This window comes from Mesoplodon densirostris, chromosome 18, assembly GCF_025265405.1.
Source record: "Mesoplodon densirostris isolate mMesDen1 chromosome 18, mMesDen1 primary haplotype, whole genome shotgun sequence".
NCBI lineage: Eukaryota > Metazoa > Chordata > Mammalia > Artiodactyla > Ziphiidae > Mesoplodon > Mesoplodon densirostris.
The window spans coordinates 2,603,472-2,628,848 of NC_082678.1; the positions used below are offsets into that span (position 1 = coordinate 2,603,472).

At 55.9% G+C, this 25,377-nt stretch overlaps 3 protein-coding genes across 5 annotated transcripts; 2 read left to right on the forward strand and 1 right to left on the reverse strand.

The window, feature by feature from the left end:
* Window positions 1-6,205: 6,205 nt before the first annotated feature.
* On the forward strand, window positions 6,206-10,599 carry PHOSPHO1 (phosphoethanolamine/phosphocholine phosphatase 1). 2 transcript variants are annotated; one of them, XM_060082563.1, is made up of 4 exons: window positions 6,206-6,231; window positions 7,968-8,077; window positions 8,900-9,021; window positions 9,732-10,599. In XM_060082563.1, exons 2-4 carry the CDS (start codon window positions 8,033-8,035, stop codon window positions 10,597-10,599), a joined length of 1,035 nt encoding a protein of 344 aa, XP_059938546.1. In that variant the 5' UTR covers window positions 6,206-6,231; window positions 7,968-8,032. The 2 variants fall into 2 exon arrangements, with proteins under 2 accessions (XP_059938546.1, XP_059938545.1); XM_060082562.1 differs by lacking the exon at window positions 8,900-9,021 and having other exon boundaries at window positions 9,841-10,599.
* Window positions 10,600-12,090: 1,491 nt separating this feature from the next.
* Window positions 12,091-21,833, reverse strand: ABI3 (ABI family member 3). 2 transcript variants are annotated; one of them, XM_060082166.1, is made up of 8 exons: window positions 21,717-21,833; window positions 16,801-16,950; window positions 15,361-15,537; window positions 13,798-13,883; window positions 13,517-13,612; window positions 13,208-13,341; window positions 12,564-12,722; window positions 12,091-12,254 (listed from the first exon to the last, which is right to left on the reverse strand). In XM_060082166.1, exons 1-8 carry the CDS (start codon window positions 21,831-21,833, stop codon window positions 12,091-12,093), a joined length of 1,083 nt encoding a protein of 360 aa, XP_059938149.1. The 2 variants fall into 2 exon arrangements, with proteins under 2 accessions (XP_059938149.1, XP_059938148.1); XM_060082165.1 differs by having other exon boundaries at window positions 16,783-16,950.
* A 2,608-nt stretch (window positions 21,834-24,441) lies between these two features.
* GNGT2 (G protein subunit gamma transducin 2) lies at window positions 24,442-25,098 on the forward strand. Its single transcript, XM_060082570.1, has 2 exons — window positions 24,442-24,525; window positions 24,973-25,098. Exons 1-2 carry the CDS (start codon window positions 24,442-24,444, stop codon window positions 25,096-25,098), a joined length of 210 nt encoding a protein of 69 aa, XP_059938553.1.
* Window positions 25,099-25,377: the final 279 nt, after the last annotated feature.

Here is a 25,377-nt window from a genome sequence, read left to right on the forward strand (position 1 = left end):
GAGGTGTTTGGGGTGTTTCCAGGCTGCTCAGGGAAGGTGGAAAAGAGAGGGAAGGGGACAGCCAGCAGCAGCCAAGAAGGAGAATGATCAGGGTGGGGCATCTCTAGGGCACCCTACCCCTGGATTATGAGTCTCTTCTTTTTCCTGGAGGCACCTCAGGTCCCAGCTGCCTTACCTGCTGAAGGACAAGACAGAAGGGCCCTGAGGGTCACAGGTAGAACAGAGCTGCCAGTTCTCTGAAACTCCACTCCCCACACACACACCAACCAGAGATCGAACCCGTGCCCCCTTCAGTGGAAGTATGGAGTCGTAACCACTGGACTGCCAGGGAAATCCCTCTGACACTCTTTTGGGAAGAACTGTTTGCTTGTCTGGGTCTTCTCTCTAAATTATCACTCCTGGATGGCAGGGTCTCTGTCTTGCTCAATGTCATATCTCCCAGTGCCTGATGAAGATAATATTTGTTGAATGAATGAAAGGACAAACCCATAAACACTGTATAGTAGTGGTGATTTAGAGAGCAGGAGACTGGCGCTCACAGCTACTGATGCGACCCAGCTCTGAAGATCTGAGCCTTGATCTATGTTATTGCCAGATTCTTCCAAGGATGGGGGTGGGGGTGGGGCAGCCTATTCCGATCTATAGGAGGACAACTCAAAACTCAGAAACTTTTAAGGCAGGCCATGTGATGATTAAGAATAGAGCTCTGGGGGCTTCCCTGGTGGCACAGTGGTTGAGAGTCCGCCTGCCGATGCAGGGGACACGGGTTCGTGTCCCGGTCCGGGAGGATCCCACATGCCGCGGAGCGGCTGGGCCCGTGAGCCATGGCCGCTGAGCCTGTGCATCCGGAGCCTGTGCTCCGCAGCGGGAGAGGCCACAACAGGGAGAGGCCCTCGTACCGCAAAAAAAAAAAAAAAAAAAAAAAAAGAATAGAGCTCTGCGGCTGACTGCCTGGGTTCAAGTCCTGTTTCTGCCTCTTCCTAGCCCTGTGACCTTGGACAAATTACATACCACTCTCTTTGCCTCATTTTTCTCATCTGTAAAATGGGGGAACTAGTAGATCATAGGCTTGATGTGAGAATGAAGAAAGCTGAGGCTTTTGGAACACTGCTTGGCACACATTAAGTGCTCCATCAATGTCAGTAATTGTTGTCTAGGAAGGAGATGAGATACCTGGAAAGGGATTGATCCAGCCCTGATCCCTAAGCCCCGGCACAATACCTTAGACCCAGAGCACCTAAAACAGATCTTGCAGAACTGCCTGAGCGGGGTCACTCCCAGTGGCCTCTTCCACTAAGCCCACCTGCATCAGTTACCAGATCTCCAAGGGAACCTCTGCCTTCTGCAGACAGAGAAGTGCTGACCTGAACGTCGGGGCTGACCGCCACTTGCTACACAGTGTCTTTGGGCAAGGTGCTTTCTTAATGTCCCCAAGCTTCTGCTTTCTTATTTGTAAAATGGAAATACTAAAACCCATCTGCCAGGGTTGATGTGGGGATTACGTTCTTGGCATCCAGTCGGTGCCCGGTGCCCGAATGTAATTGTCCCCGCGGAGATCTGCTCCTCCCTCTGGCCCGTGCCCCTCTCACCACCAGGCAGATCGGAGAGTCAGAGGCCACATGCCTGGCCTCCCGGCCTCCCAGGCCTTACAACCAAAACCTCGGGCAAGAGTTACACCCTCTTTGTGAAGACCAGCTGGAGAGCTCCATTCCTGACCGCCTGAGTCAGGGCTCACCAGGGACTCCTGTCCCTGTCACCTCAGATGACTCCCATCCCCACAAGCTCTCTGCCAGATGGACTGAGCTGAGTTCTAAGGTGAACCCCATGGGAGGGGAGGAAGTTCTGCAGCCAGAGCGCTGGGCAGAGGCCTCAGTCTGCTGGGGGCGGGGATGGGGTGTGGTAGCAGGTGAGAATTCCCCTTCCTTCAGTCCCCATCATTAGACACATGGCTGATCATCCAACTTGCTTACTCATTGGCACAATGAGAGGGGAAAGTTTAAAGAGAAACAGGTTTGCGTCCTGAAAATTTTAGTGCAGGGAGAAGTAGGAGTTTCTACATTTATTCCATAAAGGTGCTTTGCACGAAGCCCCTGTTGACCTTTGGTATTCCTGTGGCTGGCAGGCGCAATCCGGCAGTAAGAACTCACTGTAGGCGGCTACAGGAAGTTCCCTGCCCACCCCTCCTTCAGCCCCAGGGGTGAATTTGGAAACAAGGTTTAAAGGGCTCATTGCAACAAAGGGATTAGAATCTAGTGCCTCCTGGGAGCAGTGTGACCCTGGACAAGTCATTTGATCTCAATTTCCCTGTTGTAAAACGGGAATAAATCCGAAGTGACTGTTGGTGTGAGGATTTAACAGGGAACACAAGTGGAGCACTAACATTGAGGTGAACACAGCAGGGGACTTGTTTCATCCAAAACCAAATATCTAAGGCCTACTATGTGCCAGGGTCTATATGCTAGGGACTAGGGGGACACTAATAAATAAGACAAGCATGGTCTCCGCCCTCATGTTGCCTACAGGAGAAGCATCTAGGCAGACACAGAATGAGAGGGTGTGGCGTGATGATTAAGGCAGCCAGGTTGGAAGCCCAGCTCTACCATTCACCAGCTGAGTGACCCTAGTCTAGCTCAACTCTGTGCCTTGATTTCCCAACAGTAAAACGAGCCATGCACCCACTTCATAGGGTGGTGAGGATTTCACGAACTGACATATGGAAAAATATTTATGTTACCTGAAAACTAGGTTCGCCTCTTGGTGGATGTTGAGCCAAAAGACACAACCAAACCAAAGAGCAGGAGAAGGAAGAATTTATTATTTAAAGCACACTTTCACTGCTGTGGCCCGGGTTCAACCCCTGGTCAGGGAACTAAGATCCTGCAAGCCAGGCGGTATGGCAAAAATAAATAAATTTTAAAAACTCAGCAAGGAGAACACCAGGCATCTTTCCCAAAGGAGATTCAGCATAGAACTGGGGCAAAGGTCAACAAAGTTCAAGCTTTACTTGATTAAAGTCGGGAGGGTCAACATCTTCATTCCATCCTCCACCTGGGCAGGGGCCTTAGTTCCTACAGAACTCAAAGATACGTATCAGATTGTCATGCAGATCCCTAGAGGAGGCACCAGGACTCTGTTTTATCGCTGAGCTATTGTTCCTTGACTGCTTTTCCTTTTCTCCTGCATTCCCTCACTTTTCTTAAACTCATGAATTACTGAGACCTGTTAACGATAAGCACCGTGGCCAGGATCAGATCACAAAATGGCTTAGGTCAAAAACGGCCTCTCTCATGTCAAGAAAGCCATGCCTGATCTCTTTCTCCAGGGACCCCCTACATTTACGGCACCTACTATGCGCTCTGTTAGCACACACGTGATCAGTATAATAAAAGGAGCTGCAGGATGTGGAACAGGGCAAGAGATGATGTCCAGGCTGAGCTTGCTCAGCAAAAGGGGTGGGCGTGGTCCTGAGGAGAAAAGGGCCCCCTGCAGGGGAGCAGGAGGAAAGGGTGAGGCGTGAAGACTGGGGTGTGAGATGAAATGGAGCAGCAAACCAGTTGAAGGAGCTGGGGCACTGGGAGTTACTGGCAAGGGTTTTAAGGGTCAGGTTTGCAGATTTAAAGCCTTGCTTCCTCTTTGTATATATGGAAACACGGCACACATTTGTCCTATTCATCAATGTACCCCTAGCCCCTGGCACAGAGATTAGGGGACTCCCTGGCTGACCCTCGCTCCCTCGCTGGTTTCCAGTCCCACTGGCCTCCAGATCACTCGGGGCCTTTGCATTTGCGCCCTCTCTTCTCCCGGGAGTGGAGCCAGGGAGACTAGGGAGGACTAGTTAGACCCAGGCCTGGGGCTGCCCACCTTGTCCCCACCCACACAGCCCCTTTGTGACCCCCAGGAGTTAGGTGTGCCCGGGTTTGAACTCAATTTTTCCTGCTGTCAACATTCAACCATAAGTGCTGCGATCTCGTACGATACCCGGTTCATAGTATGTTCTCAGTAAATAGGTTCCTTTCCTCTCTAAACATAATCTTCTCTCCTCCTCACCACCAGGGTGGGAGGGCATAAGGGTGGGGCGGGTGTGGCTAGGAAAGGACTCAGCGAGCGAGGAGAAAGTGGGTTTTTTATTTACCACACTACTTGCAAAGGGGCAGAGAGTTTAGTCCCCACCTTAGTGTTTACAGTGTAGGGGAGTGGGAAAGTCGGCAACCCCCGTGACCTGTAACGGGGGCAACGGTCCCAAGGAGCGGGGCGCAGTGACTCCGCCTGGAGGGCAGAGGGCACCTAGCTATGCGCACGTGAGAGAGGAATTGCTTTTCCTCGGCGGGGTCAACCGATCCCTGCTCTCGGGTTTAGGAGAGCAGAACGGAATAAGGGCTGGAGATGGGGGTGCATTTCTGCAAATCTCCGGGATCAGAGCTCTGGAGGCGGCGGTGGAGAAAGTCCACAGCCCGGGCACCTCCAGGTGTGTGCTCGGGACTTACGTAGAGGCCCGCAGCCGCTCTAATGAGGGTGCCCCCCACCCACGCCCCTCTGAAGGGACGCGTTCCACCTCCACTCTCCTAACCTTCCCCGCAGCTCCCAATCCCACCTTCGCTCGCGCTCCGGGAGCCTCCGGAGCAGCCGAGAGGCGTGGCCTGCCGGCGGTCCGCCCCCTTAATGTTCTCCGGCGCCACTGTAATTGGACAGCCGCTTGTGACGTGCGGGGACTGCGGTGGGCCCGGGTGCTGCGGCAGCCGCAGCGCCAACCGCAGCTCGGGCTCCGGCTCAGGCTCCCGGGTATTTAAAGGGGACGCGGCGGCGGCCCGGGGTGGAGATGGAGGGCAAGTGGAGAGAGCGGCCCAGATGCACATCATCCACGGCCTCTCGGGAGTGGAGGGACTCGTGAGAGCCGGAGCCCAGAAATCCGGGGGCGGATAAGACACCGCGTCCCCTCCAATTCCCGTAAGCACCCCTTGCTCCATCCTGCGCCCAAATACCTCAGCTAGCCCCTCTCCCCACTCTTTACACTCCAAACTCAGCCGGGACAGACGTCTGCAGCCACCGCTCCCCACGCGAGTCCTGGGTTTCCCGAGGTGGGGAGGGCTGGGGTCCCAGTGTGGGGTGGCTGGCGGCTGCGCTGAGTCTGAGAGCGCTCTTTCACGCGCGTGTCATTGGGGGAGTCTCCGGGGCGGAGGAATGAGTCCCCCTTCTCCTACCCCAGGAACGGGCTGTCCGGGTTTCGGTCAGTCCCCGACTCGGACAAGGCTTAGGAATCCGTGCTCCCTTGCTCCCTGCCACCCACGAGTCCCCTCGACTCCCGAGCTGCCCGCCCGCCGCCCCTCACTGGAGCGAAGCACCCGCCAGCTGGGGGTGTGCCAGAGTGCCTGCTTTCCAGCCACCTCTAAAAATATCTCCCCCCCCACTCCACCGTCAGCTGCCACCTCCTTGCCCATTGAGGATCCCCTCCTAGCTTGTCCACCCAGGCAGGGCGAGACCAGAGGTGACTCAGGGTCTCAGCTTCCTCACTGGCACGAGAGCTCCAGGACTTCGACCCAGCTAGTCAGGACTGCAAGCTAACAACCCAGGGGGGCAATAGGGAAAGTTCTGGCTGCAGTTTTCCCAAGAAGCAGTAGAGACCCCTGAGTTCTAATCTTGATTCTGATGCTGTGTGACCCAGGATGTTAGCTTGACCTCTCTGGGCCTTTCCTATTCACTGCTGGTGGTGGTGAGCAAGGAATAGACCATGACGAAGTTAGGAGTGCTATCTGGGGGAGGGAGAGAATTCCATCCTAGTGGTGGAATCTGGTTTCTAGTGGTTGATACTAAGAGGACGCGTTACTATAGTATCTCAGGGGTCCTTGCCCCCACCACATCCTTATCCTGCACGTTTCTCGTAGAAAACCGTTAAAGCTGCTAAAACTCCATCCATCCATTAAGAGGGGCATTTCAAACTTAGGGCCTATGCTCGTTTCCCTCCCCCATCCCCAGGTGTCCTCCCACCCTATTCCCATAGATGTAATGTAGCAGCACTTGTGTAAAAAGGTGCACAGGGGGGCGGGTGGAGGAGGGGGGAGAGAAGCACTGCTTTTAGGTAGGACTAGAACGTGGACTCCCTGCCAGCCTGATGAAACCCTTCTCTCTCTACTCTAGCCTGCAGGAGAAGCTCAGAGGTCCTTTCCTCCTTTCCTCTGAGGGACTCGTTTTGGCGACCACAAAAGGATTTGGTCGCTCAGGACAAAGCTAGCAGGGGTGAGTCACAGGAGCCCGATCCAAGCGGGGCCTGGGGTCCCTCTGACTACTCTGGGGTAAGGGTGGGTATCACAGCATGGCCTTCTCAGTTTCGAGGGGAGAAACCCAGGATGCCTGGCTTTCTGCTCTGGGGATTAAAACAAGGGCAACTCACCAAATAAATGTTTAACTGATTTCCCTAAATACTAGTATTAGATGAAAAAAATGTAACTATTTCTTTTGCTATGAGAAGTTTTGAACATGATTAAAAACCAGTAGACTATTCCACCAAATTTAAAAAAGAAAAGAAAAGAAAAGAAAAAGAACCAAGGGCAATGCAAGTTGGCTTCTGGGTGGCTCCTGGAGACCCTTTTTTATCTTTGTATCTGCCCGGCACATGTCTGTCCATGTTTGCTTTTACAAGGGGAGTGGCATCCCTTGACCTTTTCTCTTTGGATTGGCCTGGCCCCTGGGGAACATGTGATATCAGCCAGGATTCTGGAAGGCTGAAACTCCCTCTAGATGGGGCCTGGGGACAGCCCTCCCACCTCTAACCCCCCAGACATGCCCTTCCTTCACCTCACATGCCTCCCTCCCCTTCTCTCCCATCTTCTTGAACTGTGTCTCTTCAATTCCTGGATTACAAGTTCTTAGGGAAAAGGCTGAAACCCACATCCCATCCCTAGCGAAAGGGTTTAACGCATGTGTGGTCAGGGAGTGGGGAGGGATGGGGTACCTCAACATGGAGAGCGAGAGAGCCCCTCCCTCCTGGGATATCCCAGTCTCTGTCTTGAGGGCTACAGCTTCTCCTTGCTGTCCTGGGATGCTCTGGGGAGAGTCAACTTGACAAAGTCAGAGGGGTACCCAGTGTCACCCACTCTCACCACCAGAGGGCAGCAGCCAGCCAGACCTTTGCTCCTTTGCTCCTTAGCCTGTCTAAGCCTGTCTCCTGGCTCAGTAGCTTTCCAGACCTGTCCCAGCTGCATCTAGTCTCTCATTTAACCCCAGGATGGAGGGGAGGTACTGGGAGTTGTGGGTTTGTAGCTGCACTGGTGAAGCCCCCACGAAGCCAAACCCTGTCCCCAAAGTTACATAGCAAAGTCCGGCAGAAATTTCAACCCGACTCCTGCTGACTGCCAGCCTCTAGAAGCACCAGGGAAGAAGACAGTCCCAGGTCACCTGTGGTGCCCAGGAGTCCCGGCCCTCCAGCTGTGGTGCAGTGAGCCTGGTCATCTGCCCCTTTCCCTCTGAGGGCAGAGAGCAGGCAAGGCTGTGGCCAGGTGTTCATGAACCAGGCTCTGTGCCATGGAACCATCATAGCTTTGGGCAAGTTATTTAATCTCTGAGCCCTTCTCATCTGCTGAATTCATGGGATTGTGATGAGAAGGGAGAGAATGTGAGTGAAGATGATTTGTAAACTATGATGCACCATACACAAGAATGGGGCAATGACCATACAGAGAAAAAAGCACTGATCTCAGACTCTGAGATCTGGTTTTGAGATCTCTCTCTGCCACATACAGTGGGTGATGTCTGCACAAGTTGGTTAACCTTTCTAGGTCTCCAATAATATCATCTGTAACCTTTCCACCATCGTGGGGGATTGTTAAGAGGGTGCCCAGCAAGGGCTTTGTGGTCCTTAGCCTATCTGAGGGGCTGTTTTTACTGAGTGGTTTCTGGGGCTCAGGAGAGGGGTTAGGACAAGGAAACAAAGCCACCTGACTGGGACTCTCAAACGGACCTTGTATGGTTGTCAGGAGCTCTGGACGACGGCTGGAGGCCAACAGTCCCTACAGGTGGTGCCCCGGGTGATGTACTGACAATGAGCGGGTGTTTTCCAGTTGCTGGCCTCCGATGCCTGTCTAGGGTAAGTGGGTCCCTCCAGAGGTCTCTTAGGATGAAGCCTCAGCTCCCATGTTCCCATCATGGGGAGGGAGGAGCCCTATCCAGCCCCTTTTAAGCCTGCCCTCACCTCTACTGTGCCTCCACTAATCCCTGGAAGCTTCCATCCCAGGGGTGGGGCCCTGATGCTTTACATCCTCAACTCCAGGGATCGTGGGCCACTGAAACTCACAGACAGATGTTGGTGAGACCAGAGAGTGACTAGGGATGAAGTCAAAGGGACAATTCTCTTAGGGAGGCAGATAGCAGGTTCAAATCCCAGTTTGGAAATTAGGAGCTTGGCCTTCTGTTTACAGGCTGTGCCAGGCCATAAACATCACAGGAACATTGGAAAGGGAGTTAGGAAGAAACCAGAAAGAGGAGTGGTTCTGTCTCAACTAATTGGGGTGGGGGGTTGAGAGGCAGAAAGGCAGCCTGGTGGGTATTCTGAAGCCGTACATAATCTGCTCACTGCCCCTCGGTCACGTGAAGCTGCTGGCAGGCAAAGAGGCGGGGACAGGCTGCAGAGGGCTCTGCCCTCCGTTCGCTTTGCCTTCGCGCCCTCGCACGTGCCCTGTTGCCTCCCATCCTCTCCCTGTGTTTCCCACCCGCCGCCCCCCCCCCACGAACATGATAACCCAGGCTCCTGACTTCCTGTCCCTCCCTGTGCCCCCTGGCGTGACTGCCTCCGAGCCCTCTTCTTCCCCACTCCTGCCTCATCCCCCCCACCCATGTCCCCACGACCTGCTCCCTCCTCTGCCTTTTCAGCCACTGCTGCTCTCTTTCCTCTCCCTTACCTGTCTCCCAGGTATGTCGTGGCCTGGTGTGGGAGGCTCCGACTTCCCCAAGCCCCACTGCTTCTCCTGCTGCCCGCTTGCTTCGGACTCTGGCAGAAACCCCACCTGCTGACAAGTTCCTCCCAGGGAATTGGCAAGTGATTAGTGATGAGCTGTCAGCATAGGGCCCTGAAACTCCCCAGAGAAGTTGTGTCCCATCCTTGGGCCCCTGCCCAGTGCCACTGGCTGGAAGCAGCTCACAGAGAGCCTGCCTGGATTTGGGATAGTCAGTCCACCTACCTGGTTCTTCCAAGAGCTAAAATCCAATTCTCTGGCCAGTGCAGAAGCCCAGGCACCTAACTCTCCAGGCCTGGCACTGATTGCCCACATGCCTTGGGTGGTGCCAGCAAGTCTTCCCTGGCTCCTCCTGTCCACCAGTCCCACAAGCCATCGGCCGTGCATGGCCAAAAAGGGGAACGAGGAGGCTGCTGCGTTTGGATGAATGGGTGGTTTCCCTAAACCATGTTAGGAAAGAGGGAGGAGAGAGCCCCTCCCACCCTCCCTGCATCCAGCGGACAGCTGGGGTCACTGGAAGTCTCCAGAATAGTCTAGTCCAGAAGCCTCCCCAAAGGAGTGCCCCCTTGGAAGCTGCTCTTCCACTCTTTGAAGCTGACCCTCGTTAAGCCCCCGTAGCCCCGGATGAGAGTAGAAGAAGCAGGTGCCAAAGAAGCCTTTCTGGGCTCGCGAGGAGGATGGTCCCCTGAAGATAAACCCCAGCGCAGTTAACCCAGAGGTGCAAGGGGGTGGGCGGGGAAGGCTGGGGGTGGGGTCGGCGTTGCTTAACCAGCCTTGGGTCCTCCTCAGGTCTTGGATGTGCCAGCGCCTCTGGCCGAGGCCCGCTAACCAGCCTCTCCCCGGCCGGCTTCCGCCGCGCCCCCTCTCGCTTGCTCCCTCCTCTCTCCCCTGCTCCCAGGAAGGAGGGATGGCTGCGCAGGGCTCACCGCGCTTCCTCCTGACCTTCGACTTTGACGAGACTATCGTGGATGAAAACAGCGACGACTCCATCGTGCGCGCCGCGCCGGACCAGCGGCTGCCCGAGAGCCTGCGTGCCACCTACCGCGAGGGCTTCTACAACGAGTACATGCAGCGCGTCTTCCAGTACCTGGGCGAGCAGGGCGTGCGGCCGCGGGACCTGCGCGCCATCTACGAGGCCATCCCCCTGTCGCCCGGCATGGGCGAGCTGCTGCAGTTTGTGGCCAAGCAGGGCGCCTGCTTTGAGGTTATTCTTATCTCAGATGCCAACACCTTTGGCGTGGAGAGTGCGCTGCGCGCCGCCGGCCACCACGGCCTGTTCCGCCGCATCTTCAGCAACCCGTCGGGGCCCGACGCTCGGGGGCTGCTGGCGCTGCGGCCCTTCCACGCGCACAGCTGCGCTCGCTGCCCCGCCAACATGTGCAAGCACAAGGTGCTCAGCGACTACCTGCGCGAGCGGGCCCACGACGGCGTGCACTTCGAGCGCCTTTTCTACGTGGGCGACGGCGCCAACGACTTCTGCCCCATGGGGGTGCTGGCAGGCGGCGACGTGGCCTTCCCGCGCCGCGGCTACCCCATGCACCGCCTTATCCAGGAGGCGCAGAAGGCCGAGCCCAGCTCCTTCTGCGCCAGGGTGGTGCCCTGGGAAACCGCCACCGAAGTGCGCCTCCATCTGCAACAGGTGCTGAAGACGTGCTGAGGACCTGGCCTGCAGGGGGCACCCGGGCGGGGAGGGGGTGAGGGGGTGGGGGTCGGGAAAGACAAACCTAGCTTTATTACCCCCTTTCCCTTTCGCTTTGGTATGACCCTCCGGGAATTTCCGGAATCCTAGGTTCGTCCATTTGGGGACTGGAGGAGGGAGTTCGGAGCGGTCCCCGTCTATGCCGTTAACCCAGCTCGGCTGCCTCCCCCAGTTCCACTGCAAGCAAATTCCGGAGTCTGCCCCACCCGGGTGGTGCGCATACCAGAGCAGGCAGCAGTGTTTCCACAAACCTGGTCCTCCCAGCTGGGAGGAAGGGGTTCCCTGGCGGGGTGGAACATCTCCCGCTGCGCTGGGTTAACTGCTGCCTTGGGCTGCATGACCTCCCTCCTCCAGTCTTCTGTCAAGGGGACCCAGGTCCTGCACTCTCCACCACCCCCTCCCCTGCACCGGACTCCCCGCAGCGAGAGGTGGCGCTCTCTGCCGACTGTCCCAGGCCTAGATCCTGCTTTACCTACTGTGACCCTACACTGCACTCCTTGCCTCCCTCCGCCCCCACGCCCCGCCCCGCCAGCATCCCCACAGGAAAAAAAAGCCAGAGGGCACAGACATCTCCTGGTGGTCGAATGAGGTAGCGCACTCTCCGGGGCTCGGGTCTGGCCAGCCAGGGACCTCACAGACCCCGAAGATATCTCCTCGCACCCCAGCCTCGTCTATGCAGCAAGAAACCAGGGACTTAACCAAAGTTGCCCTGCCGACTGGGCCCTCTGAGTCCCCATTCTCCCGTATGGAACAGAAAGCCACGATGTTTTAAAGCAGAGCCAGCGGAAACCCAAGGCCCTCCTCCCTCTTTTGGTGTTTCAGAGCTATAAAGGAGGTGAAGGTGGCTGAGATCTCTTGCGCCGCAGCCTGAGGGATGAGGGCGAGGTGATCTCTGCTCTCAGCCCCACTTAAGTGAGGGAGCTGGTCCCCACTCTTGGGAGGAGCGCCCAGCTTGGGGAACCAAGACTAAATACATAACAAAGCAAGCAACAGGCAAAAGAGCAGGGTGCAGCCCACCTTTGCAGAGGGGCACAGGGGTCTAGTGTGGAGGGCTCACTGAGCACCGAGGAGATGGGGGATACTGCTGCTTAGGGCAGGCAGAGGAGGCTCAATGAGCGAGAGCCTTACAAGTGGGTTGCCTTTCAGTCCCTCGGTTTCCCAGCCCTGCAGGGCAATCAGGTCATCAGAGTTTTATTCAAAGTTGGCACTTGCAGCTGGAGACCCTGTCTTGCATGGCGTAAGGGTCCCCTGTGGATAAGGTCACCAAACTCCTTGGTTTCCAGTTCTTTCCTGTCTCCAGCAGGCCTCTGGAGAAGGAACAGACACAGCTCACAGCCCAGGAGGTGTGCAGGCCTGGCCCAGTCTTGACTATGGAGCTGGCTTCGGTCTGGGACTCGAGAGGCTCACTCAAGGCTGTGCTTGGGTCAGCATCCCAGAGAGCCCAGACTGTCAGCAGCTGGGTTCCACATAGTTCCCGGGGAAGAATCCAGACCCCTCTGAGCAGACACCCTCACACCAGCCATTGGAGTAGCGGCGGGTGATGCAGATAACGGTGCCCTCAGAGAAGGAGAGTTCGTTGTCCTTCTGGCGGGTGTATGGGTACAGTGTCACCACTGCAGGGCGGGAGGAGAAGGTACCATGAGATGTGCCTCCTGCCCTGCCACAGGGATGCTGGTGCCCACATACTGGACCCTAGGGAGCAACGTGGGGAGTGGGGCAGGAGGTGCCTTCTCCAAAGCCCCGGGACTCCTCCCCAGCTGAGATAATATTCAATATCAGGCCGGCTGCTTCTCTTCTCTCTGGGGGTGTGGGGAACAACAGCCTCACCCCTTTGCAGCTGGAGGGGAGAATGGCTCTGGGCTAGAAGAGCGGGGAATCCTGACCCCAGGATCTGGTGCCTTTCAGTCCCAGGAGTCAAGTACCTTTTTCCAAGTATGCATCAGGGACCCAGCTGGGTTCTTCAGGCCCAAAGCCTGGTGGTGGCGGAGGTGGCAACCCCAAATCATCTACATCCAAGGGCGGAGGAGGGGGCAGGTCCAGGGCCGTGGGCAGCTCTGGGGCCGGGAGGGAAAGCAGAGAGGCTGCAAGTGTCACCCAGGCAACGCCCTCCACGCCAGGAAACTTCAGTGCTGGAGAGCAGGGCCCCAGGATCTACCCATTGTTTGCAGTCTGCTTTCAGCCCCCGTTCATCCTGGTCCTCCCACCATGCCTCTAGCAGGTAGTAGGTGCTCAGTAAATACAGTAACATTGAACAGTTGTAGGGCTGTCAGACTCTGCCACTTGGCTGAGTGAGCCAAGGCACTCAGTTTAACCTCTCAGGCTCAGCTTCATCTATTAAGTGGGAGTGTGAAGATCCTAGGGGGTTAAGGAAAAGTGAGACAATGGGTGAGAAGCTTTGACCCTGGGGTCTGGTATAAAGCGGGGGCTGAATTATGTTAGTTCACTCCCTCCGCCGCCTTCCCGTTCCTCCTGCCTTGGACAAAGTGGTCACTGACATAGACCCAGTTGGATCCAACAAGGGTGAGGGTGGGGAGAAGTATTGGGAGGAGAGGGCGGAGCTCCTTACCCGTCGGGGGCGGGCACAGTTCCCCCAGCGGAGGGGGCGGCAGGAAACCGTCGGAGGCAGGAGGTGGAGGGGGTGGAGGTGGGGGTACTGCCTGCTCCTGGGTCGTGGAGACCCCACCGACACCTTCGGCGCTGCTGAAGACCAGAGAAAGCGGGCGCTCGGCTAGATTGGGGGCGGGGGGGACACCTTCCTAACTCAGCACCCAACTGGCCCCGCCCCTTCTGTCCTAAGCCCCGCCCCCGTGACCCTGAGTCCTCTTAACCCCCCCGCCCTTCACGACCACCCCCAACCTGGACCTGTGCGGCTCACCCGGCCGAGGCCAGGGAGGAGGCCGAGGAGGCGGCGGAGAGTTTGCCGTCCGGCACCACGGGGAGCTGCACAGGCTCGGGAATCCGGGGCGCTCTCCTGGGGGTGGGCAGAGAGAAGGGGTGTCGTCGAGGGGAAGGCATCAGGCGAGCAGGCGGTCGGTGCGGGGTGGGGGAGGTGGCAACTGGCGGAGGAGGAAGCTTGGCGCCCGGCTTGAAGGGGGCTGTGGGGGAGTGGGGCTTCTGGATGGGGCAGCGCAGGTGAGAATTGCGGGGAGGCCTCACCCCAGGGTGGCGGAGCCGGGTGTGGCAGGCGCCTTGATGCTCTTCCGAGACAGGGTCCCGGTCCGCGACAGCTGTGTGCTCAGATCCTGCGGGGGGGAGCAGGGGGCGGGGCTGACACCCGGGGGGACCTGCAATAGCCCCCTCATCCCAGAGAGGAAATGGGGGAGGGGCAGACGAGAACTGGGAGGGAGAGCGCGGACGCAGCAAGTTCCCGTTCCACTTCCCAGCCCCCTCTCCCACCCCGCCCCACCCACTCCTGCTCGTTGCCCGCATCCCAGGCCTCAAGTCTGCCTAGGCTCAGACAGGCACGGTCAGAAAAGGCCACTTCCTGTGCAGAGCCTCAGCGGCTGAGCCCCACCCGCTCGCAGAGCATCTCAGCGCTCAGCTGGGTGGTCCCTAACTCTGAGAAACCCCAACTCCAGCGTGCGGCTCAGGAGGTAGAGGTTGACTTAGAAATGTCCCACCTGTCATTTTCGCAGGCCTGGGGAGCTGGCTTTGGGGAGTTTGGAGCAGAGAGGACAGCACATTTAGAGTGTTCCAGTGACAAGGTGCAAAGCTACATGCAAGCGAGCACCTCTGTCAGTGACAGGGTTTCCCCAAGCGTGGGTGCATGCGGCATGATGTCCTCTGCTATCCTTCACAAGGCACAAGACAAAAAGGGACTCGAGCTCAAGCATGAAGAATTTAAGTTGGACAGAAGGAAGAACTTACTGGTGGGGAGGCCTGGTGACTGAAGGAGGGAGTGTGCTTTCTCTTTCTGGGGGGAGATGGCGTGTTAAGGATGTCAAGGGGCCATTTAGATACAGGGGAACGTCCAATCTAATCTGGAATGTTGGGGTGTGGGGACAAGTAATCAACAAAATGGGATGGGGGGGTGCCCTCTCCCACCTCTCAGAAGGACATGGGCTGTCAAGGAAACGCCAGAGTCATTCACCGTGTCCTCATTTGAGTGGCTGCGTCCCGGCCCCTTCCCACCCAACTGCAGCTCTGGGGTGACTGTTCAGTGCAGTGACCTCAAGCCTCCAGACAGAGGAAGTTGCCGACCTCATGTGGCTGGCACGCCATTCTCATGCACACCCTGACATCCTCCCTCCCGCTTCTTCCCTTTCACACACACACCCAACACCCACAAGGAGGGGGGGTGCCCAGATGTCACTCGCAGCAGGTCGTGTGATACAGAGGAAAGGTCAGTTATGAAGAGAGGGGTCATGAAGAAGTTTGAAGGAGGAAGCGGCTGAGGGGCCTCTAAGGAAGCCTTGTGGAGTAGGGGAGACACTTAGGGTGATGGCTTCAGGGAGTGAGGACGGAAAGGGACTGCCGCTTGGGGACAAGAGCGTGGTCGTGGAAGAAAACTGAGGGTCTAGAGAGAAGAGAGCCATGAGGCAGAAGAGGGTGGGGGGACTTCCCTGGCGGTCCAGCGGTTAAGACTCCGCACTTCCACTGCAAGGGGCACAGGTTCGATCCCTGGTCAGGGAACTAAGATCCCGCATGCTGCACGGCACAGCCAAAAAAAAAAGAGAAGAGGGTGGGCTGCGGAGAAAGAGCAGGAGCCCCTCTCTCTACCTTGACCCCGTGACCGATGTCATCCAGGCAACTGAAGTTCAGGGGTCTCCTGTAGTAGGGCGTGAGGGGAGGCAGGCTCTCAGGGGCGATGATTTTCTGGCTGGGGGGCAGCCGCTGGACGGTGGCTAAGGTGCCGATCTCCCTTCGGGCCACCTTCTCCATATGCATGTTCACCATCTGCAAGACAGGGTTGGAGAGGACAGTGGGGCAGCCTCTGCACAGCACCCTTCCCCTTAAGACTTTGGGGTGGGAGGAGGGACCATCGGAGGCAGTGACGTCCAGAGAAAGAGTGAGACTTGTCCCCAAGGGCAGACAGCATTTGGGGAAAAGGGCTGCCAGTTGAGGATGGAACCACTTTGGAGCAACTTCCTGGTGGAAGAGAACAAGGGTTATTATTAGCTGAGCAGGAACCGAGGAAGAGAAAACACAACATCCCTGGGCATGCTGGGAAGAGACTGGGCTGGCTTGGGAGCAGAAGGGGATAAAGTGGAGGTGGCTGAGAACTGTGGCTGGATCAGCTCTTCCTTTGGGGGGACAATAATAGAAGTGAATTAACTTCCTCTTGGAATGTACCGTGGAGAAACGTACAGCACTGAGAGGGTGGGAACTCCAAATCTGCTGGGGTGAGAGGAAAAGACACACCCACACTGAACATGTGAGTGATGCACAGCCCAGACCAATGTGTAGCTGGATCTGTGCGTGTGGTTTATGGGGCAGGTCCTCGGCCAAGGATCCAGGAAGGAAGGAGGAGGGCGCGTACGCTAGACGGGCGGGGCTTGCTGTGTGCTGGTGGCGGTGCTTCCAGGGCTGAGGATGACCTTGCCAAGCAAGCACTCTTGAGTCTGGGATATTTATAAAATCACCACCCGTGTTTATATGGAAACAGGGTCCATTTGCCTCTTTCCTATCCTATGCAGCCACCGTGATAGGGAGAGCCTGCTTTCTACCATGTAGGATAGAATTCAGAGAAATATAAAGTTCTGCCATCAGAGAGTTCCTGGTCCGATGGGGCAGCAAGCCTCACCCCTGAGACACAGCCACAAAAGACAAGAAGGCTAGGGCTTCCCTGGTGGCGCAGTCGTTGAGAGTCCGCCTGCTGATGCAGGGGACACGGGTTCGTGCCCCGGTCCGGGAGGATCCCACATGCCGCAGAGCGGCTGGGCCCGTTGGCCATGGCCGCTGGGCCTGCACGTCTGGAGCCTGTGCTCTGCCACGGGAGAGGCCACAACACTGAGAGGCCTGTGTACCGCAAAAAAAAAAAAAAAAAGACAAGAAGGCTCGAAAAGTTTGGGGAGTGCCAGCCTTCTGTGATACGGGTGGGCATTTGGACATGGAGGCAAGAAAGAACTTTTGCTGCAGAAGATGTCCAGGTGGGGCTGAAAAGTTGGGGTCTGAGGCGAGCAGCCTTCCCACAGCCCTTACCTGGCCCAGCGTGCTCACACGGGCTTCCACCTGCCGCAGGGCAGACGCCTGAAGGTCCAACATACGCAGAGTGTGTCCAGCCAGGTTGCCCACCTGGTAGGCCACACTGGCCAGGGCCTGGGTGGTGAAGGCCATGGTCTCCTCCAGCGCCTTCCGTTTGTCTGTGGCCTGAAATACACACAGCCCTGGCCTGAGGCCAGCATGTTCCACTGGGGCCGTGGCTGGGTGGGCTGGGATGGGATGGGGTATAGGGAAGGTGGGGGCTGAGTTGGGAGAAAGTGGCAACCCTCAGATGTTTGAGGAGGTTTCCGTAAGAATGACGTGGTAAGAAGGATTCAGGACATCAGGAAAGTGAATCTGCAGCCCCGAGGACTGGGTGCAAGGGAAGGAAAAGGCGCCCTTCTCAAACAGTCACACAGGATTGGCTCCACCAACCTCCTGAAGGGGGGAGCTAAACGGTGAATGGTAGAAAGGAAAGAGGAAGTCAATACTGGCTGGAAGAGATATTCTCAGACTTGAAAACCAAACAACCAACCTCATGCCCCCATCCCAGACCTTCTAACCAGAATCTCCTGGGCGTGAGGCCAATGAATCTGTACCTCTAAAAGTTCCTCAGGCGACTCCTGTGCTCCTGGTTTATCTCCAGTCTTCAAGCTGGTGTTTGGGAAGCAATAATCTGACCCATTTTATAGATAAGAAACTGAGGCCCAGGAAGGGTGACTTCAATCATTCATTCCCTCCAACAGCTTCCCAAACACACTGAGAATAAAGCAACTTCTAACCGTGGCCTATACAGGGCCTCACAAGGCTGGCTCCTGCTTTCTTCCTCACCCTCATTGCCTTCCACTCTCCCTCACTCACACCCCTCAAGCCACATTGGCCATTGGGTCTCTCTTCCTGATCAAGCTAAGACTGTTTCTACCTTAGGACTTCTTTTTTTTTTTTGGCTGCGTTGGATCTTTGTTGCTGCGTGCAGGCTTTCTCTAGTTGCAGCGAGCGGGGGCTACTCTTCATTGCAGTGCACGGGCTCTAGGGGTGCAGGCTTTAGTAGTTGTGGCACATGGCCTCAGTAGTCATGGCACGTGGGCTCTAGAGCACAGGTTCAGTAGTTGTGGCGCACGGGCTTAGCTGCTCCGTGGCCTATGGGATCCTCCCGGATCAGGAATCGAAACTATCTCCCCTGCACTGGCAGGCGGGCTCTTAACCACTGTGCCACCAGGGAAGTTCCTCTACCTCAGGACTTTGCACTTGCTGTATTTCTTTCTAGAATCCTTATTGCATCTCAGTGCTTCAGAGACACCTTCCCTCACCACCCTACAGTCTCCCCCAGCCCCCACTTCTGCACTGACTCACTATCAGATTCACTCCGTTCTTTTTTCTTCATAGCACTTAGCACTATCAGAAATTATTTATCTATGTACTTTATTATCTATACACACACACACACACACACACACACAAATGTAAGCATTATGAGGGCAGGGAGCGCATCTGTTATATTCTGTATCCTGTCCTGGAACAGGGCCCAACATACAGACGATACTTAATGAATATGTGTCTGTGAGTTACTCAGCGGATTGAATGCAAACCCAGACACTTGCTGGGCATCTTCCTGCTGCGTGCCAGGCACTGTGCCAGGTGCTGGCCAGGGCCACACTTCCAGTCGGTGGTGGTGGGGTGGACAGGGACTGGCTGAAGACAGAAGAGGGTTTTTTTTCATCCCAGATCGGACTGTGCGGGCTGGGACAAAGCTTCTCCAGTCATTTGCTTCCCCAGACAGCTTCCTCATCTCAGGTCAGGGACATGGAGAGTAGGGGGCCAATCCATGGCAAGTCTGGGGAGAGGCCAGCAGAGTGACCAGCAAGGCTGCACACTGGGGTCTCCTTGCTAAGGGCTCTCAGGTACTCCTCAGGGCCTGCAGTGGAGAACAGACCTAGAACCTGTCCGAGCAGGGTGCTGAGAGAGACCTGGGTGCCTCCAGTGTAGCCCAAGCCAGGCTCGAGCCAAAGGGCAGGCCCAGAACCTTCTGGACAGCACACACACACACCCTGACCCTCACCCCGCCTCCACGCTTTTCCCCTCAGGTGCTCCTCCCTGCCTTTCTGTCCCAACTGAGGGAAAGAGCTGCTCGTTTGCATCTAATTTACATCTCATCAACATATGTAACCAAGTGCCTTGAAAAGGCAAAGAAATCGAACCAGAAAGCATAGCAGGTCTTATTCTAGTTCAAGACCTTCCACTAGTAGGCAAGGAAATGAACAAAGGCCCAGAATGGAGCAGTGACTACTTCTCTGGTCTTCGCTGGCCTCTCCTGTACTGTCCCCTCCCTGGACGGGCATATGGAATTCATCACTGGATTTTTCCTGTCAGTCCAAAAGGGAAAAATGTCTGCTTGGGCCCAGCTCTGGGAGGCTAGAACCTGGATGACTACTGACCCCTGGCTTTGGTCTTAATCGAAAGTGAGGTCCGGAGAGACAAAGGTCTGGGATCCATCTTCATGGCTGACTGCTTATTCATCATGCAAATCACCCTGTCTACAAATTCAATGGACCATGACGGAGAACTCTGCAGTTCACCCCAGCCTGCCCTCCCCCATTCCCCATGGGTTTCCTGACACCTGGTTGGGGTGGAGGGAGGGAGGGAGGGCATGGGACCCAGGCTTTGTTTAAGACCAGTTCTGAGAAGTCATCCAAACCCTTCCTTAGCATTTGCTCCCCAGACAAAGATCGTCAGAGAAGTCAGGAAAGGTAACTGGTTGTGTGGTCTAGTAGTTAGTGTTCTGCATGAAGGAAGCATAAATCTACAGATTCTGACCTGGGTCAGGGCTTCCAATGCCCTGAGTGCTTTTGCAAGGGCTGCTTCACCTCACTAGAATTGACTTTTAATATCTATATGTGTCTTCCATCCTTCTGATGAAAGATGATGATGATGGTGATAATGGTAACAGCTGCCATTTATCCTGCCCTTCTTAAGGAGGAGGCGCTGGGCTAAATGCTTTAATACATTATTACATTTAACCCATATGACCACTGTGAAGGAGGGTATAAGAATAAGAGGGGAGGGCTTCCCTGGTGGCGCAGTGGTTGAGAGTCCGCCTGCCGATGCAGGGGACACGGGTTCGTGCCCCGGTCCGGGAAGATCCCACATGCCGCGGAGCGGCTGGGCCCATGAGCCATGGCTGCTGAGCCTGCGCGTCCGGAGCCTGTGCTCCGCAACGGGAGAGGCCACAACAGTGAGAAGCCCGCGTACCACAAAAAAAAAAAAAAAGAATCAGAGGGGAAACTTGTCTCAGGCCCAGGAGTTGGAAATTGGACTCAGCTCTTTGCGACCTCAAATTCTGTGTGCACACTGTGTGCAAACGAGAACCCATCTGGAAGTGCTTTGAGATGCGCAGAAGTTACTGAAGGAATGGGAAGGCCAGGCTCCATCCTAGTCCATAGAAGGAGCATGCCTTCCAGTGCTTGGAGAATAGAGCTGGTTTACAAGCCACCTTCCAGCTCATCTGCAGTAGCTACAATCAGTCACTCAATATCTTCACGCAGGGTAGCATTTTCAACTAGAGGTTTGGGGGTGCTGCTCTGGAGTCAGAGTTGCTGGTTCGAATCCAGATCCTACCACTAACTTGGAGACCTTGGGAAAGTGAGTTAACTTCTCCGAAGCTCAGCCTCCTGGTTGTGAGGTGGGAGTGGTCCTCTCCTCCCAGACTGGGGTGAGGACTGAAGGCAGCTCGGGTGCAGAGCACAGCGGTTTAACTGCTGTTATCGTTGACTCTCTTTAATCTGCCATGTTCCCATAAGCACTTGCTCCTTTTATTATTATTGTTTTCCACACTCCTACTGAGCCGGGAGGTCCCAGTGCAAATAACTGTCTTAAAATCATACAGCATGTCAGGGAGGGGAAGGCAGGGAGGAGAGGGCTCATCTTCAGAGGTCAGGAGTGCTGGGCTGATGCCCGCTCTACCACTGCCGAGCTGTACGACGTGGACAAGTCACCTCACCTCCCTGAACTGTTGTTTCTTCATCTATGAAATTGGACTAATGATACTGTCTTGCAAGGTGGTTAAGAAGGTTAATGAAATAACAGAGGTGCTCGATCGTTGTTAAGTTTCCCGTGCTCCAGACTTGCGGTCCTGGGACAGCCCCACAATTTAGAAAACTATTCCAAAATGCCACTATCCTTATCTTTTACCGGTAGCCTATTCCCGGCAGTCTTATTGTCCATCTCCCTGCCTCTGAGTCAGACCCCATCTCTTTTTCTTTTTTTTTTTTTTTTTTTTTTTTTTGTGGTACGCGGGCCTCTCACTGTTGTGGCCTCTCCCGTTGCGGAGCACAGGCTCCAGACGCGCAGGCTCAGCGGCCATGGCTCACGGGCCTAGCCGCTCCGCGGCATGTGGGATCTTCCCAGACCGGGGCTCGAACCCGTGTCCCCTGCATCGGCAGTCGGACTCTGAACCACTGCACCACCAGGGAAGCCCCCGACCCCGCCTCTCTAACCTGGCGTAGTCTGACATCTCTCCGCTCTGCCGCAGATCTCAGGAGCAGAACTTTCCCTCGTCCATCTCAAGTTCATGACAAGGGGAAGTTCTTCTGGAGTCTCACCTAGAGCCGGCTTGAACATGGAATGATGGCACCGACAGGTGTGTGAGGACAAGGCTTTGGGCCTCTGGGTCTGAGTGAAAGGCTAGGAGGGAGGTGAGCCTAGGATGAGGCCTGTAGCAGGACGGGGTAGCGCTGCCTTCCGGGCATCTCTGAGGCTCTGTGAAGGCACAGTGGGGGCTTGGAGAGCATGAGTCAGCGTTAGAGTTTGCGGGACTGGGATGAAGCCGACCTGCAGTGGGAGGACAGATCAGCCAAGGCCCAGGCCGAGCACCTGTCAGGATGGGGTCCGGGCCCCTGGAGGGGCTGGGCCACCGGCGCTGCGCCTGCTCTGCTTACCTGCACGTAGTTGTCCTCGCAGTAGTCTGCGACTCGCAGCAGGGAGCTGTAGTTGCCCTTCAGGGCCTCCCGGCCCGCCGGGATCTCAAACTCCTGCAGCTGCTGCAGCTCCGCCATGGCCCCCCGCCTCTGCCCGGCTCCCCGGGGAGCCCGCTGGTTTTGCGCCTCACCCTGCCCTTGATTGGTCGCTCCGCCTTCCCTCCCTCTCACTGCTTTTGGTTTCCTCTGCTTGAGAGACCCAAACCCACTTGCAAAGGGCAGACATGCTCATTCCGGCACAAGAGGAAGTTAGTCCCCGCTCCCTGGGCCTGTGCTTCTCTGTCCCCTGCCCAGGGGAAGGGGGAAGCTGGGGGCCCCTTGCGGGGGCCCAGCCCCCCAATCCCTCCCAGCAGAGGAAGCCAAGGTCGGGGCGGCTGTGATTGCTCCCTGGGCCTGGAGAGGAAACTGCAGCGGCGGCTGGGATGGGAGACAGGAGGAAGGGGGCTGGCCTGCTCTGGGGGTGGAGATGGATTTTCCACTCATGGAAAGGGAGGAAAGGGCAAGGGTGGGGGCTTCCTTGGGAAGCTCGGGGATGAGTCACCAAGAGACAGGGGACTGGAGGGTGGAGAGGATATGGAGACCGGTTGTGCTGGGGGCCCTAGGGCAGTGGTGCAGCAGCAATGGAAAACAGCCGATGCAGCAGGCCAGGGAAAGCAGGCTGGACACCAGGAAGAGACAGCCAGAGGCCCCCTGAGAATCATTATCAAGTCTCTGAAGGGTTACCTGCAATGAAGATTTGGTGTACATACATGCTCTGTGCCTGATAGCGGCAGGACAAGATGAAATTGACCAAGCGTAGAATAAGGGACTCAGATGGGACAACAGGAAGGACTTGGCTTTGAGAAGCACTAGGTTTAAATTTCAGATCAACAGGTCCGTCTTAGGAGGCAGCGGAGGCCGGAGCGCTGAGCCCGGCTCAGGAGGGGTCTGTGCTCCATTTCCTGCATTCACAGGAGACTCAGACTGGATGACCTCCGGGGTCCTGTCCTGGTCTCAGTTTCTTAGTGCTCAGAGCTGTGAGTGGGACTTGGATCCTGGAGCAGGGGAAGTTAGGATGGACACCGGGCCTCCTCCCGGTCCCTCCCACTGGGGAGTCTGTCATTCATTCTAGAGTCAGGAGAAAAAAGAGGATCCCTCACTGACCACATCGGTCCCTTAACATCTGCTCCTTGAGAGGGTCCCCTGTCATTGGACGGGCGTCAGCCTGAGCAGGAGCTCAGTGACGGTGAAATGGCATAGCCCTTGGGTGGTCCTGGGAGGAGACCAAGAGAGAGATCAGGACGTGGGCCCTGAGCTCAGGGACTGCTGAGGGAGACCCACACATGGGGCTCAAGAGGAGGCATGGAGGCAAAAATGTGTGGACACAGGTGTTAGAGGTGTGGCCACGGGCCCAAGTGCTGACAGGCACAGCGTCCGAAGTGAGTACATTTTTACTGAATGAGTGAATGAAGATTGAGCTGGGAGAACCTTGTAAGGTGAAATGGTGGGGCTCGAAATGGGGACACAAGGCTTCTCGGGCGAGGGAAGTTAGGAGCTGGTCTAGGAATTGCCTCATTGGGAAGAATAGCCTCAGAGCAGGCTCAGAGGTCGGGGAGGAGAGGGCTTGGGAGAGAAGGCCGGGGAAGGGAGCAATCAGGGCTGGAGGGTGAGAACAGGGAAGCGGGCTCTAAGCCAGAGGGGTCACTACAGGAGGGGGGCCAACGCAGGGGGCAGGGTGCCTGCAGTGGTGGCAGTCTTGGAGGCTCAGACTGCTGGATGGGCTTAGAACCTTGAGCCTATGATCAGCTTAGGCATCAGAGATTTGGGCTTCCAAACCATCTGCTTTATCCAAAGACTTTCAGCTGATGAGGAGCTAGGAGTCTCAAACTCCATCTTGTCTGGGTCGAGGACAAGACTTGAAGTGCACGTTCTTTCTTGGCAGGTAAGAGGGGCTAAGGTTGCACTGGGCTGGGAGCTAGCCTTAGAGTTATTGGGTTAGGCACTAGGCAGGCCTTCCTGATAACCCTGTAGTAGTGATGATGAGGATAAGGATGATGATAAATGTATTGTGTTCATTGTGTGCCAGGCAGTGTGTTAAAATATTTTACATACATTATTTTCTTAGTACTCACAATAATCATATAAGGTAGGTACCATTATTATACCCTTGTTGTAGATGGAGAAACTAAGGCTCAAGGAGGATGAGCAACTTGCCTAAGGCCACACAGCTTGGAAGCAGCAGAGTCACGATCAGAGTTGGAGTCTGGCAGATTCCAGAGTCTTTCTCTTAGCCACTAAACTACTCTCTCTTCTGACAGGACCTGGAGTTCCCTGAAAACTTCTACCTGTGTTATTAGGTGGAACAATAACTTTGCTTCCCAAATCTGCCTCACTGAAAGAAACTCTTCTCTCCCTTCTCCATGCTCTGATTCCCTTTTCCTCCATAGACAGGTCTTATCTAAAGGGCAAAGACTGCGTGTGCCTCCCCCATGAGGCTGGGAGCATCCTCTCCTCCGGAGGCTAGACTCATAATGGGGTGGGGGCGGGGGTGCAGTGAATCTACCGTGAGTGATGAGGATATACGGTGAGCAGGGAAGAGGGTAGAAGTTGAGGTGTGGGGAGTACAGAGGAGGGAGCTGGGGGAGCCCAGGGGATTTGCAATCCCAGCTGTGGAATCCTTTCCAGGACCTGGTCTCTCCAGGGCAGGATGGCCCAGGAGCTCAGCGAGAAGGAGCTCTTAAAGATGGAGGTGGAGCAGCTGAAGAAGGAAGTGAAGAACCCAAGAGCTCCGGTGAGCCTCCTATTCCCTTCCCTGCTTCCTCTTCTCCATCCCTTTCTGGTCCTCATGGAGCCGGGACACGAAGGAGGAAGTGATGGACAGCCCGGCGGTGGGCCTTCTCCAGGGCAGTAGAAAGAGCAGGAGGTGCCTCTGGAATGGGATGGGAAGTGGAAGGAGGCCAGGGTTTGATCCCACAAAGGTGTGTAAGAGAAAACCTCAGAGCCTCGAGGGCTCAATGGGCCGGGCCTGTCCCTGGGCCGGGCCTGTCCAAAAGTCCCTCAGGGTAACAGTCAGGCTTTGCGGTTCTGGTCAAGGAACTCACACCTCCCTGTGCCTCTCATCTTTCTCCTCTCCGGCCTCTATCCCCACCCTGCCCAGAAGCCTGCTTTCTTGGGACTGAACAAATCATGAATCCTGAGCAACAGACAAGGGCTAGAAACACACTTTACTTTCTCACAGATTTCTAAGACAGGAAAGGAAATCAAGGATTTCGTGGAGGCCGAAGCAGGAAACGACCCTCTTCTCAAAGGCATCCCTGAGGACAAGAATCCCTTCAAGGAAAAAGGCGGTTGTATGACAAGCTGATGGCACTGGAGCCCCTCATCCTGAATGCCTGCCCCTCCCCAGCCCCCTTCTTATCAAGTATCCTGGGACGCCCAGGGAACCAGTGGATGTTCACCTTCTCTTAGTCACAGGATGAGTAAAGATGCCTGGCTGCATGCATCATGAATCCATTCCCCAGTCCTGCTTTGAACTCTTCTCTCCCATTACCACCTGCTAGGTCACTGAGGACTCCACTTGGAAACACTCCCAGGAAAGCTTCCCTGGCTCAGCAGTTGACACCTAAACTCGTGGGGTCTGAAA

Coding starts and splice junctions, on each gene's coding strand:
- GNGT2 (XM_060082570.1), top strand. CDS start 24,442: ATGGCCCAGGAGCTCAGCGAGAAGGAGCTCTTAAAGATGGAGGTGGAG. Junction 24,526..24,972: donor TGAAGAACCCAAGAGCTCCG/GTGAGCCTCCTA, acceptor ACTTTCTCACAG/ATTTCTAAGACAGGAAAGGA.
- ABI3 (XM_060082165.1), bottom strand. CDS start 21,833: ATGGCGGAGCTGCAGCAGCTGCAGGAGTTTGAGATCCCGGCGGGCCGG. Junction 13,884..15,360: donor ACATCGGTCACGGGGTCAAG/GTAGAGAGAGGG, acceptor TCCCCCCCGCAG/GATCTGAGCACACAGCTGTC. Junction 12,723..13,207: donor ACTGTGCCCGCCCCCGACGG/GTAAGGAGCTCC, acceptor TGACACTTGCAG/CCTCTCTGCTTTCCCTCCCG.
- PHOSPHO1 (XM_060082563.1), top strand. CDS start 8,033: ATGAGCGGGTGTTTTCCAGTTGCTGGCCTCCGATGCCTGTCTAGG. Junction 8,078..8,899: donor GCCTCCGATGCCTGTCTAGG/GTAAGTGGGTCC, acceptor CCTGTCTCCCAG/GTATGTCGTGGCCTGGTGTG. Junction 9,022..9,731: donor AAGTTCCTCCCAGGGAATTG/GCAAGTGATTAG, acceptor GGTCCTCCTCAG/GTCTTGGATGTGCCAGCGCC.